This window comes from Sceloporus occidentalis, unplaced genomic scaffold, assembly GCF_023333645.1.
Source record: "Sceloporus occidentalis isolate IW3139 unplaced genomic scaffold, rSceOcc1.0.p SCAF_357, whole genome shotgun sequence".
NCBI lineage: Eukaryota > Metazoa > Chordata > Lepidosauria > Squamata > Phrynosomatidae > Sceloporus > Sceloporus occidentalis.
The window spans coordinates 263,072-276,614 of record NW_028317337.1 but is presented as its reverse complement, the minus strand read 5'-3'; the positions used below and the strand labels follow the sequence as shown (position 1 = coordinate 276,614).

General features: G+C 54.2%; 1 protein-coding gene across 1 annotated transcript; it reads right to left on the bottom strand.

The window, feature by feature from the left end:
• Positions 1–10,563, bottom strand: LOC149273980 (transmembrane protein 8B-like). Its single transcript, XM_089505956.1, has 14 exons — positions 10,456–10,563; positions 8,174–8,192; positions 7,756–7,945; positions 7,451–7,658; positions 6,792–6,925; positions 6,248–6,519; positions 5,770–6,122; positions 5,074–5,170; positions 3,120–3,243; positions 2,755–2,897; positions 2,268–2,446; positions 1,788–1,934; positions 721–837; positions 1–336 (listed from the first exon to the last, which is right to left on the bottom strand). The coding sequence occupies exons 1-14, from the start codon at positions 10,561–10,563 to the stop codon at positions 1–3; spliced, it is 2,427 nt and encodes an 808-aa protein (XP_089362082.1).
• Between the last annotated feature and the right edge of the window lie 2,980 nt (positions 10,564–13,543).

Below are 13,543 nucleotides of genomic sequence, written 5' to 3'. Positions count from 1 at the left end.
TCAACTGGTGCAGATGCTGTTTATGGAGACAGATCCAGGATCCACCAGACCCAGCTCCTCCTGCTCGTTCACGCACAGGTGGTACCCGCAGCCCTTCCTCCGGGCCAGAGGGGCCACTCTCCCATCGGGCTTGGCACGTGGCGGTAGGAGGAACCCCACGCTCCCTGCAATCAGCATGTGCCAGATGCTGTGGATATAGAAGTAGTTTTCCTCTGTCTCGACAAAGGCATAGAGGGCCACGGCGGAGCTGGCGATGAGTATCCCCGGGCAGAGGTAGAAGAGCCAGCGCTTCCACGTGGGGGGGTAACAGTGTCGCCTGCGGATGGTCCTGAAAGTCTGCCAACAGAGCAAAAGATTTGGGTGACATTAATCTGGGTAACAGACTCGTGCAGGGGTACATTTCTCCTGGGGTAATAGTGGTCTGTGTGAGTATTCCGTTCTAGGACCCAACATGCTCCACCGTGTTACTCAGCCCTCTCTCCACCTAATGCCCCACCAAGCATGATCCTACCATAGATGCCACCCCCCCCCGTGGCACCATTATAGCAAGAGGAGAGTAAAAAAATTAAAGCCAACAATATCCCAAAATTACAGATTCCGAACGCCGAGCGCTAGCACTGAATAAATACAAATATACACGTTAACGTGGACACGGGGTACATCCCGGCTTACGGACCCGGGGCTCAGGGCGGAATACGTTATTTGTGCCACTGTTCTTACCCAGGCAACCGCCATAATGCCCACAGCGAACAGGCTGGGCCCCAGGAGGTTCCACAAGCCGTGGCGATCAAGCTGCAGAGCCATTGAGAGAAGCATCGCTCCCAGCAAATACAGCACCTGTTAGAGCAAGGAAACCAGATTAATTCCCGACTGCGCTGATTATCTGACAGGAAGGAGCAGCATTCCTATCACAGGGCAGGTAGTAAGAGACAGGAAGGAGCAGCATTCCTATCACAGGGCAGGAAGTAAGAGACAGGAAGGAGCAGCATTCCTATCACAGGGCAGGAAGTAAGAGACAGGAAGGAGCAGCATTCCTATCACAGGGCAGGAAGTAAGAGACAGGAAGGAGCAGCATTCCTATCACAGGGCAGGAAGTAAGAGACAGGAAGGAGCAGCATTCCTATCACAGTGCAGGAAGTAAGAGACAGGAAGGAGCAGCATTCCTATCACAGGGCAGGAAGTAAGAGACAGGAAGGAGCAGCATTCCTATCACAGGGCAGGAAGTAAGAGACAGGAAGGAGCAGCATTCCTATCACAGGGCAGGAAGTAAGAGACAGGAAGGAGCAGCATTCCTATCACAGTGCAGGAAGTAAGAGACAGGAAGGAGCAGCATTCCTATCACAGGGCAGGAAGTAAGAGACAGGAAGGAGCAGCATTCCTATCACAAGACAGGAAGTGGGAGACAGGAAGGAGCAGCATTCCTATCACAGGACGGGAAGTAAGAGACAGGAAGTAGCAGCATTTCTATCCCATGAAAGGAAAGAGCAGCATTCCTATCACAGGGTGGGAAGTAAGAGACAGGAAGGAGCAGCATTTCTATCACATGACAGGAAGTGGGAGACAGGAAGGAGCAGCATTCCTATCACAGGACGGGAAGTAAGAGACAGGAAGGAGCAGCATTTCTATCACATGACAGGAAGTAGGAGACAGGAGGAACAGCATTCCTATCACACCACAGGAAGTGGGAGACAGAAAGGAGCAGTGTTGATATAACATAACAGTAAATTAGGCTGTGCCTAACAGGAAAGGGATTTGTCGGTTCTCATGAATGTGCCTGCGGGGGTCACCTGTTTGATGATGGGCTGCAGTCTTGCCATGCTGATGACGGTCACCCAAACCGACATGAGGGAGCCCAGGAAGTCACAGAACTGGAGAACGTCGTATTCCATGATACAGAAGACCACAATCCCGGGCTGGTCGCAGGCGTGATAGAACTGCACAGAGAGCAAAGGGAATGTAGCAAGTCCCTCACGTGACCCAAAAAAACCCAGCATGTCTATCCTGCTCCGGTGCAGCCTAACCAAACGTGGCAAACCCCCCCCCCCATCAGAGAGCGTCTCGCATGAGACACAAACCCAGTGACAGAGTTCTGCAGACCTTCCTTAGATAGTCCTGGACCGAGGGGGCAATAACAAGCTGAGCCACCGCCACCTGCCGTGAGCTTGTGTGAGTCACAAACGATGGTAATGCACAAAAGCACCGTGAATAGACAGTCTCAGGCCCCCCTCTACCTACCGGTCGCACCACAGGTGGAATACAACACTCACCGTGGAGAAGAACATGGTGAATATGTAGACGGACGCCTCCAGGAGGTAGTGGCTGCGCAGGGCGATGAGGACAGGGGGCAGGAACATTAGGTTGCTGAGGCACAGGAGCAACGTGGAGAGGAGCTGGAAGCCGTATGTGAAGGCCTGAGCGTTATCCGTGCAGCCCCAGCCGCTCCAGCCTAGGAGAGCGATATACTAAGAACACGGGAACAAGGCCTGCCACGCACAGCCCCACAGGGCCCGGCCGTAGCATGCAGTCCCCTGGAGGACACGTTACCCACCAGACACAGCACAGGACCACAAGCGCTTCCCGGGGACACCGCGCTTCACACGCAGGCCCCCCTTACCTGCTCTGCACACGCAGGCCCCCCTTACCTGCTCTGCACATGCAGGCCCCCCTTACCTGCTCTGCACTCGCAGGCCCCCCTTACCTGCTCTGCACACGCAGGCCCCCCTTACCTGCTCTGCACTCGCAGGCCCCCCTTACCTGCTCTGCACTCGCAGGCCGCGTACAGGTAGTTGTTGGTTCGAAGGAGTTTGCACTGTCCGTAGGGGCCGCACTCGTTGATACACGGAGACAGGTAGGTGCGCAGGTTCAGCTCAGCACTGACGTTACCGCACGAACGCCACCTGAAACACAGAATGACACGCGGTCACAGGGCGGCATTCTGACCACCAGAGGAACTGTCACAGGGCGGCACTCTGACCCCAAATGAACTGTCACAGGGCGCCACGCTGACCCCAGAGGAACTGTCACAGGAGAGCCCTAATGTGTGGCCCTCGCCACGCCAGTCAGACATCGGCCGTTCCGAACAGAGACTCAGGGAGAGAGCACCGGGGCCCCGCACTCACCCGTGTTCCGAGGTACAAAGAGAGCGCAGACTGAGATACCAGGTCCCGGTCTGAGGGTACGGAATCCGGAGACGGCTCACGGGATCCGACGTGTTCACGGACAGAGCAAAGCCAGACAGGGAGTCTGAGGGTGAGAAACGTGGAGGCGCCATCAGCACTCAGTGCCAGCAATGCCACGGCCGCCGATACAGAGCAACACGCAATGCCACGGCCGCCGATACAGAGCAACACGCAATGCCACGGCCGCCGATACAGAGCAACACGCAATGCCATGGCCGCCGATACAGAGCAACACGCAATGCCAAGGCCGCCGATACAGAGCAACACGCAATGCCACGGCCGCCGATACAGAGCAACACGCAATGCCACGGCCGCCGATACAGAGCAACACGCAATGCCATGGCCGCCGATACAGAGCAACACGCAATGCCAAGGCCGCCGATACAGAGCAACACGCAATGCCACGGCCGCCGATACAGAGCAACACGCAATGCCACGGACGCCGATACAGAGCAACACGCAATGCCACGGCCGCCGATACAGAGCAACACGCAATGCCACGGCCGCCGATACAGAGCAACACGCAATGCCACGGCCGCCGATACAGAGCAACACGCAATGCCAAGGCCGCCGATACAGAGCAACACGCAATGCCAAGGCCGCCGATACAGAGCAACACGCAATGCCACGGCCGCCGATACAGAGCAACACGCAATGCCAAGGCCGCCGATACAGAGCAACACGCAATGCCACGGCCGCCGATACAGAGCAACACGCAATGCCACGGCCGCCGATACAGAGCAACACGCAATGCCACGGCCGCCGATACAGAGCAACACGCAATGCCACGGCCGCCGATACAGAGCAACACGCAATGCCACGGCCGCCGATACAGAGCAACACGCAATGCCACGGCCGCCGATACAGAGCAACACGCAATGCCAAGGCCGCCGATACAGAGCAACACGCAATGCCACGGCCGCCGATACAGAGCAACACGCAATGCCACGGCCGCCGATACAGATCAACACGCAATGCCACGGCCGCCGATACAGAGCAACACGCAATGCCACGGCCGCCGATACAGAGCAACACGCAATGCCACGGCCGCCGATACAGAGCAACACGCAATGCCACGGCCGCCGATACAGAGCAACACGCAATGCCACGGCCGCCGATACAGAGCAACACGCAATGCCACGGCCGCCGATACAGAGCAACACGCAATGCCACGGCCGCCGATACAGAGCAACACGCAATGCCACGGCCGCCGATACAGAGCAACACGCAATGCCAAGGCCGCCGATACAGAGCAACACGCAATGCCACGGCCGCCGATACAGAGCAACACGCAATGCCACGGCCGCCGATACAGAGCAACACGCAATGCCAAAGCCGCCGATACAGAGCAACACGCAATGCCACGGCCGCCGATACAGAGCAACACGCAATGCCACGGCCGCCGATACAGAGCAACACGCAATGCCACGGCCGCCGATACAGAGCAACACGCAATGCCACGGCCGCCGATACAGAGCAACACGCAATGCCACGGCCGCCGATACAGAGCAACACGAAATGCCACGGCTGCCGATACAGAGCAACACGCAATGCCACGGCCGCCGATACAGAGCAACACGCAAGGCCACGGCCGCCGATACAGAGCAACACGCAATGCCACGGCCGCCGATACAGAGCAACACACAATGCCAAGGCCGCCGATACAGAGCAACACGAAATGCCATGGCTGCCGATACAGAGCATCACGCAATGCCACGGCCGCCGATACCTATCATCATGCAAAGTCTCCAATACACACCATCCCATCCAGGGCAACACGCAATGCTTACACGCCTCAGCAGCCAATACCGATCATGACGCAGCGGGTAACGCATCGCTCTCTCCAAAATACACAAAACGGCCACCGACCCCCCGGGGACACGGAGCCACTGACCTGTCATGCAGGTGACGGAGGTGTTGTCTCCGGACAGCAGAGGGACCCCGTGATTCAGGCATCCGAACACCGTGAGGTTCTCCCCCTGGGCAGAGGACTGAACACAGACATGGAGGGGTGAGGACAGATACCGTGGCGCTGTTACCACAGAGTGAAGATTAACATTAAAAGCCACAATCAGAATAAGGGGGAGGGGAGGCTGTACCCGAGAGCTTACAATCTATTGGGAGGGTGAGGGGAATGAGACAGAAGGTGTGCGGCCTCAGACTGCATGCACACGCATGCTCTAACACGTAACAGGGTGACCTCACACCTAGAGCACGGACATTCATATGTGTAACGTGTCTGAAAGCATGTCCCCGACATGTCACACATCATGCCCCGGCGTAGTCACGCATCATGCCCCGTCGTGTCACGCATCATGCCCCCGGCGTGGTCGCGCATCATGCCCCGGCGTGGTCGCGCATCACGCCCCGCCGTGGTCGCGCATCACGCCCCGCCGTGGTCGCGCATCACGCCCCGCCGTGGTCGCGCATCACGCCCCGCCGTGGTCGCGCATCACGCCCCGCCGTGGTCGCGCATCACGCCCCGCCGTGGTCCCGCATCACGCCCCGCCGTGGTCACGCATCACGCCCCGCCGTGGTCACGCATCATGCCCCGCCGTGGTCATGCATCATGCCCAGCGCCGTCACTCACGCTGTTCAGCCTGATCTCCAGGTTCAGGACGCCCCCGCTGTCCAGCACGGGCAGAAGGTTGATGCTGAACACGGCCGGCCGCTCGGGGGGAACGGACACGTTGGGGCCGAAGAATATGTAGAAGTGGACGGAGAACGTGTCCAGCTCGTTCCTCAGGGTGGGTCGGATCGGCCAGCAGGACGGCAGGAGGATGGTGCTGTCCGCCCAGGACACGTTACCCGTTAGCAGAGAGACCCCCAGGGAGGGAAGACCCTCTAACGAAGCCAGACCACCCGCCACTCCGAACGACTGAGGCATGTTCAGAGCAGAGTTGGGGCTGTTAGAAGCCCGAGACAGGCCAGGACGGGAACAGTCTGCAGGGCAACAGATGACACAGATTAGAGCGTCACATGGGGGGGAGCACGCGGGGGCACACACAGGAAACACACGGGGCACACGGCACCCAACATGCACGCAGCCCCCGAGCCCCAGCGCGTACCTTGCAGCTGGGCGGTGAGTTGGAAGTAGACGGCGGAGCCCGCGGAGCCCGTTCTCTCCACCAGCACGTAGTACCAGTGCTGCCACAGGGGCAGGGGCAGGAGCAGCTGGCACCCCGCGGGGGAGGGGCAGTCCTGGCTGGAGGAGTTGTGCAGAGGGGGGGCCTTGGCACGGAGTCTCAGGAGCAGGGGGCAGCCATCAGACATGCGCAGCCCGGCGCGGCATCCCAGGAGGCGAACGGCCAACCCCGAGGTGAACTGGGGAATAAATACCCTGCGGGGCAGAAGCAGCGGAAAGGGGAGGAAAAAGCTGCTGGCAAAACACGTGGTTCCTGAGAACGCGGGGAATGAACTCCGTGGGTTGGAAACATCCTCCCCACCGCTGAGACAGCCAAGCAGTCTCTCATGAGACAGGGAAGATCTCACTTCAGATCTGCCCTGTGTCTTACCCCTATCCCACCCCCCACGCTACTGACAGAAAGTCCACACGCGACCCCACGGAAAACTACCCCCCACCCCGGCCAAAAGCCGCAGAGTCTCACTCACTTGTACAGGGCAGAGCGATTGTGAGCCGGCAGCATCTGCTCCGTGACGTGTCCCGGGTACAGCACCGGCACACCGACGGCCCTCTGGACAATGAGCTGGGGCTGGAACAAGTACTGGCATTCATCGTGTAACCCCTGAGAGACAGAGACAGACGGAAGTTACTGAGAGGCACCAAGGGAGCAGGGAGAGACAGCAAGGGAGCGGGGAGAGACGGGAGCGGAAGTTACTGAGAGACACCAAGGGAGCGGGGAGAGACGGGACGGAAGTTACTGAGAGACACCAAGGGAGCGGGGAGAGACGGGAGCGGGGAGAGACATCAAGGGAGCGGGGAGAGACATCAAGGGAGCGGGGAGAGACGGGAGCGGAAGTTACTGAGAGACACCAAGGGAGCGGGGAGAGACGGGAGAGGGGAGAGACAGCAAGGGAGCGGGGAGAGACATCAAGGGAGCGGGGAGAGACGGGAGCGGAAGTTACTGAGAGACACCAAGGGAGCGGGAGAGGCAGCAAGAGAGCGGGGAGAGACAGAGAGACGGGCAGAAGTTACTCAGAGACATCAAGGGAGAATCACGGCTAACACACGCCCTCCCCGCCATGTTCGCTCCCTGCCATGCGTGCCCCCCCACACCCGCTCCCTACCCGCCACAAGAGCTGACACTTACCTTGATGGTTATCTTCCCCTCGTCCTTTGGGAGATGAGCCGCCAAGAACCAGTCCCCGGGGAGAGGGCTGGTGATGTTGAAGATGCCGGTGGTTCTGTTTGGTAAAGTCCACGTAAGTGTGAGTGTAAATGACCCGGGTACGGCCGTGTCTCGTGGAAAGTGAGCACCTAGAGGGTTGATGACAGGGGGCGCTCCGGCTCGGAAATACCTGCGGGGCAGGAAGATTAAACCCAAAACCAGCCTGATCCACGCATCTACATGCTAACACCACGCCCCACCAACACTTCCACCCGCGTGGCACTTACACTGTGACGCTGCGGTCGGGGCAGTTATCCCCAAAGGTGCCCCCTTGCTCCTTGAAGGTGATCAGGTTCCACACAGCGATGACCGTGTCCTCCGGGACGTGGAAGTGAAAGAGTTCCACGCTGCCCACGGAACGGAAAGGGTTCAGCTTCCGGGGAGTCCGAGTGAAGTAATCAGTGACAAAAAGCCCGTCTGCAGAGAGAGGAGAGGGACACATGACACAGACCACGCAACAACGCCACGCATCCACCACATGCATCAACCACACGCAGAGCCACACAACAACCACACACATCAACCACACGCAGAGCCGCGCATCAACCACACGCAGAGCCGCGCATCAACCACATGCATCAACTGTGACGGACCCCTCCATCACTGGGGCCCCTGGAGAGGCCTGACTGCCAGCCTCCTTCCTACCGACTATGGGCCCTGACTTCTGTGTGGGGGTACAGGGGGAGCAGTTTCTGCTGATTTTCCCCCATGTACAGGATTTACCAAATTCCCTAAATATTAGAGGCTCTGAGGACTGTGGATATTGGGGTAGATAGTGAGAAAAGGGGGTAGATAGTGAGAAAAGGGGGAGAGGGGGTAAATAGTGAGAAAAGGGGGAAGAGGGGGTAGATAGTGAGAAATAGGGGAAGAGGGGTAGATAGTAAGAAAGAGGGTAGTGGGAATATTGAAATAAACAAAGAGTGAGAATGAGTGAGAGAATGAATTAGTGTCTGGATGAACTGTCTGAATGAGGGACAGAATTGATTAATTTGTGAGAATGCATTAATGAATATGTGTAAATGATTTGTGTGAATGCGTGAGAGAATAAATTATTATGTGAATGAATGAAAAGTGTAAATTGGGGAGTGACTGTAAAAGTGTTTGTGTGTATCATATATATGTATAATTGATCTGTGGAAAGGCAAAGATGGCAAAGGCAGGGTGTTTATGGGACAAAGATGGCATTGGACGGGCTGTTTGGGGACAAAGATGGCAAGTCCTATGTGTGTTATCTGGGTGCTGGTCAGGATCCATGTGGGCAGTGTGGATGCCAGGGCTGGCTTTGGGGTGTGCAGCCTGTGATCTATGCCTGTAATTTAGGGGTTTTATCTACACCTTTAATGCTGAGTTGTTATGTGAACACCAGTTGATCTATACCTGCAAAGCTGGGTTTTTGTGTTATTATGTTAATCCATACCTGCTATGCTATGTTTCCATACATTATTTATATATACCTGCAAATATCGGGTCTGTATGTCTTATTCAGTTGATCAATACCTGCAATGCTGTTTTATGTGTTGTTTATTTGATCTATACCTATTTTGTTGTTGCAGGAGCAGAGGGAGTGATTGCATGCTAGGGAGCGTGGAGCGTGGCCCAAGGAAATGCTTGCGTAGGGTCCAATTTATTCAATATGAAATGTATTGGCAACAGGGGCTAATATTTAGATATATTGACAGCAGGGTCTAATATATATATATATATATATATATATATATATTGGCAGCATGAGCTAATATTAATATATATTGGCAGCATGATCTAATATTAATATATATCGACAGCAGGGGCTAATATTAACATATATCGACAGCAGGGTGTAATATATATATATATATTGGCAGCAGGGTGTAATATTAATATATATCGACAGCAGGGTGTAATATATATATATTGGCAGCAGGGTGTAATATTAATATATAATCGGCAGCAGGGTGTAATATTAATATATATCGGCAGCAGGGTGTAATATATATATATATTGGCAGCAGGGGCTAATATTAATATATATCGGCAGCAGGGTGTAATATATATATATATTGGCAGCAGGGTGTAATATTAATATATATCGGCAGCAGAGTGTAATATATATATATATTGGCAGCAGGGTGTAATAATAATATATATCGGCAGTAGGGTGTAATATATATATATATTGGCAGCAGGGTGTAATGTTAATATATATCGGCAGCAGGGTGTAATATTAATATATATCGGCAGCAGGGTGTAATATATATATATATTGGTAGCAGGGTGTAATATTAATATATATCGGCAGCAGGGGCTAATATTAATATATATCAGCAGCAGGGGTTAATATTAATATATATCGGCAGCAGGGTGTAATATATATAAATATTGGCAGCAGGGTGTAATATATATATATATTGGCAGCAGGGTGTAATATTAATATATATCGGCAGCAGGGTGTAATATTTATATATCGGCAGCAGGGGCTAATATTAATATATATCAGCAGCAGGGGCTAATATTAATATATATCGGCAGCAGGGTGTAATATATATAAATATTGGCAGCAGGGTGTAATATTAATATATATCGGCAGCAGGGTGTAATATTAATATATATATCGGCCGCAGGGTGTAATATTTATATATATATCAGCAGCACGGTGTAATATTAATATATATCGGCAGTAGGGTGTAATATTAATATATATCGGCAGCAGGGTGTAATATTTATATATATATCAGCAGCACGGTGTAATATTAATATATATCGGCAGCAGGTGTCACATACCTGGCTGCCGGTGCCTCTGGGTCCTCGGACCGGGAGCCGCCGAGGAGAAGAGGGAGACCCCCCCGCCTTACCGCAGCGGCTGCAACCGCCGCGGAAAAGAGGGAGACCTCCCGCCTCGGCACAGCAGCCTCAGCCGCCGAGGAGAAGAGGGAGACCCCCCGCCTTACCGCAGCCGCCGCAACCGCCGAGGAGGAGAGGGAGACCTCCCGCCTCTGCGACACAGCCTCCGCCGCCGCGAGGAAGGGGAAGACCTCGCAACTCCTCACGTCTGCCATCCTCTGCTGGAGCCAGGTCCGGTCCTGCTGCGTGCACGCGGTCCTCTGCACGCCACCTAGTGGCGCCAGCCGGTACTACGACTCCTTTTAGGATTTTACGATCCGCCAATCCCAAGATGGCCGCTAACCGGAAGTGACATAACGGCACTTTTGAATTTTTGGCGGGAATTCTGTAATTGATGCCTGGACTTCCTTGACCTATATAAGAGCCTCAGAAACATCCCAACCTTGCCTTCTGATGGTTGTACCTATCTTGTATAGTGTCTGCTCAGTACGCGTTTCTGTTGATTCCCCGTTACCGACCCGGCTTGTTCCTGTTACCGATTCCTGGCGTTTGACTCTGGCTACCCTCACGACTACCCTGACTTCTGGCTTCCTAACCTCGGCTTATCCTGCAACGATCCTGACTTCTGGCTTCCTGACTTCGGCTTGCTCATTGGCTATTCTGTGCTGGACTTTTTGTGATCTGTCTATTGGACTTGCACACGCTGTTCTACCTGATTACAGGTTCTATTCTACGCTGTGCGTGACAGAATCAGAAGGCCAATATGAGACCTGCATCGGTAGGACAGCAGAGCTCCACAGAGGATCGTTTGGATGGAATGGATCACCGTTTGGATCAGTTTGCCCAAGCTCTCCAGACGTTGTTGCAACGCACCGACCCAGCGCTACAAGGTCCCCCGGCAATTGCGGTTCTTCCACCTCCACCTGCACCTATTCAGTCTGTGCCCGCTCATCTACCTCCCCCCCAGCGTTATGATGGCGAGCCAGCAGCATGCAGAGGGTTCCTGAACCAGTGCGAGATACATTTTGAACTTTCGCCCTATGCCTTTCCTACTGAACGGGCTAAGGTGGGCTATGTAATTTCGTTACTCACGGGCAAAGCACTGGCTTGGGCCTCTCCACTATGGGAGAGAAATGCTCCTCCAGTTCGGTCCTACTCGGAATTTGTCTCAAGTCTGCGTTCGGTGTTTGACGTTCCTGGAAGGAGGAGTACGGCATCCGCATCCCTGTTTTCTATCCGACAAGGTTCCCGTTCCCTTCAGGAGTATTCCATCGAATGCCGCACCCTGATGGCAGAGGTCAACTGGACCAATGAGGCTCTAGTCGCCGCATTTCTGAATGGACTATCTGAATCCCTCAAGGATGAGATCGCGGCTAGAGACCTTCCTACGGACCTGGATGCAGTAATACAGTACGTCTCCCAGGTGGACTTGCGTCTTCGTGAAAGACAAACTCAACGTGAGAGCTTGAGACGACAGGAGAGGGGAGTGAGGGACACTGTACGTTATTTTTCCCAAATTCCGTCCTCATCCTCCTTGTCAGACACTACGGAGGAACCTATGCAGCTGGGCGCAGCTAGACTCTCTGAGCGTGAGAGGAGCAGGAGGAGAAGAGAGGGATTATGCCTGTATTGTGGTCTGTCGGGGCATTTTCTCAAGAACTGTTCTAAGAGGCCGGGAAACGCCCGCACCTAGGTAGGCTGAGGGGACCTACTATAGGTGTGATCAGACCATCCCCTGAAACCAAGATCACCCGCATGACTGTTCCGGTTCGACTAGTCTGGTCTAGGGGTTCCGTGAACACCATGGCCTTTCTGGATTCCGGCGCGGCCGGCAACTTTATTGACTCTGAGTTTTGTAGCCGGTTTCTGGTCCCCACCCTCCCCCTTCCCAATCCGTTATCCGTGGAGGCTATCGACGGGAGGCCTCTTCTTCAGGAGCACATAACTCTTCACACGACTCCACTTACCCTCTCTGTGGGAGTGGTTCACAGTGAACCGTTGCAGCTGTTGCTCATCCATTCCCCGTCTGTTCCGATTATATTGGGGTATCCTTGGCTGCGTAGTCACAACCCCTCTATTGACTGGTGTACCAACCAAATTACGGCTTGGAGCAGTTCCTGCAAGGATCATTGCCTTTCACCCCTGAGGACTACGTCAGTGACACTGAATTCCATCGGGACTTCGCTTCTGCCTGAGCCGTATCGGTGTTTCGCGGACGTTTTCGACAAGAAGGAGGCAGAGAAACTACCTCCGCACCGACCATACGACTGTCCCATCGATCTGCTTCCTGGTACCATGCCACCCAGAGGTCGGGTTTATCCGCTCTCTGTTCCTGAAACTAAAGCCATGGAGTCGTATATTGAGGAGAATCTTCGTCGGGGATTTATTCGCCGATCTACGTCGCCCGCAGGAGCAGGATTTTTTTTTGTAAAGAAGAAGAATGGAGAGCTGCGTCCATGCATCGACTACAGGGGCCTTAACAGAATTACAAGACGTAACACGTACCCCATTCCATTGATCTCCGAACTGTTTGACCGTTTGCGCGGAGCTACCATCTATACCAAGCTTGATCTTCGGGGGGCCTACAATCTTGTTAGAATTCGTGCCGACGATGAGTGGAAGACGGCTTTTAATACACGGTCGGGACATTACGAGTATACAGTGATGCCTTTCGGGTTATGCAATGCGCCAGCTGTTTTTCAGGAGTTCATCAACGACTGTCTCAGAGACTTCCTGCAACAGTTTGTCGTGGTGTATTTGGATGACATTTTGATTTATTCTTCGGATCTCTCGACTCATCGCATGCAGGTAGCTAAAGTATTACACCGACTACGGCAACATGGGCTCTACGCCAAGCTGGAGAAATGCGATTTCGAGGTCCGCAAGGTCTTGTTTTTGGGGTATGTCATTTCCCCGGAGGGATTTGAGATGGACCCTTCCAAGGTACAGGCTATCAAGGACTGGCCGCAGCCTGTGGGTCTGAAACCGTTACAACGCTTTCTAGGGTTTGCCAACTACTACAGACGTTTTATCAGAGACTATTCTAAGATTGCTGCCCCCCTGACGGCCCTGACCAAGAAAGGGGCCAATACCATCGAATGGCCACCTGCTGCCGTCTCCGCTTTTGACAAGTTGAGGGAGAGGTTTACTACTGCTCCGGTTTTGCGACATCCGGATCCCCTTTTACCGTTTGTC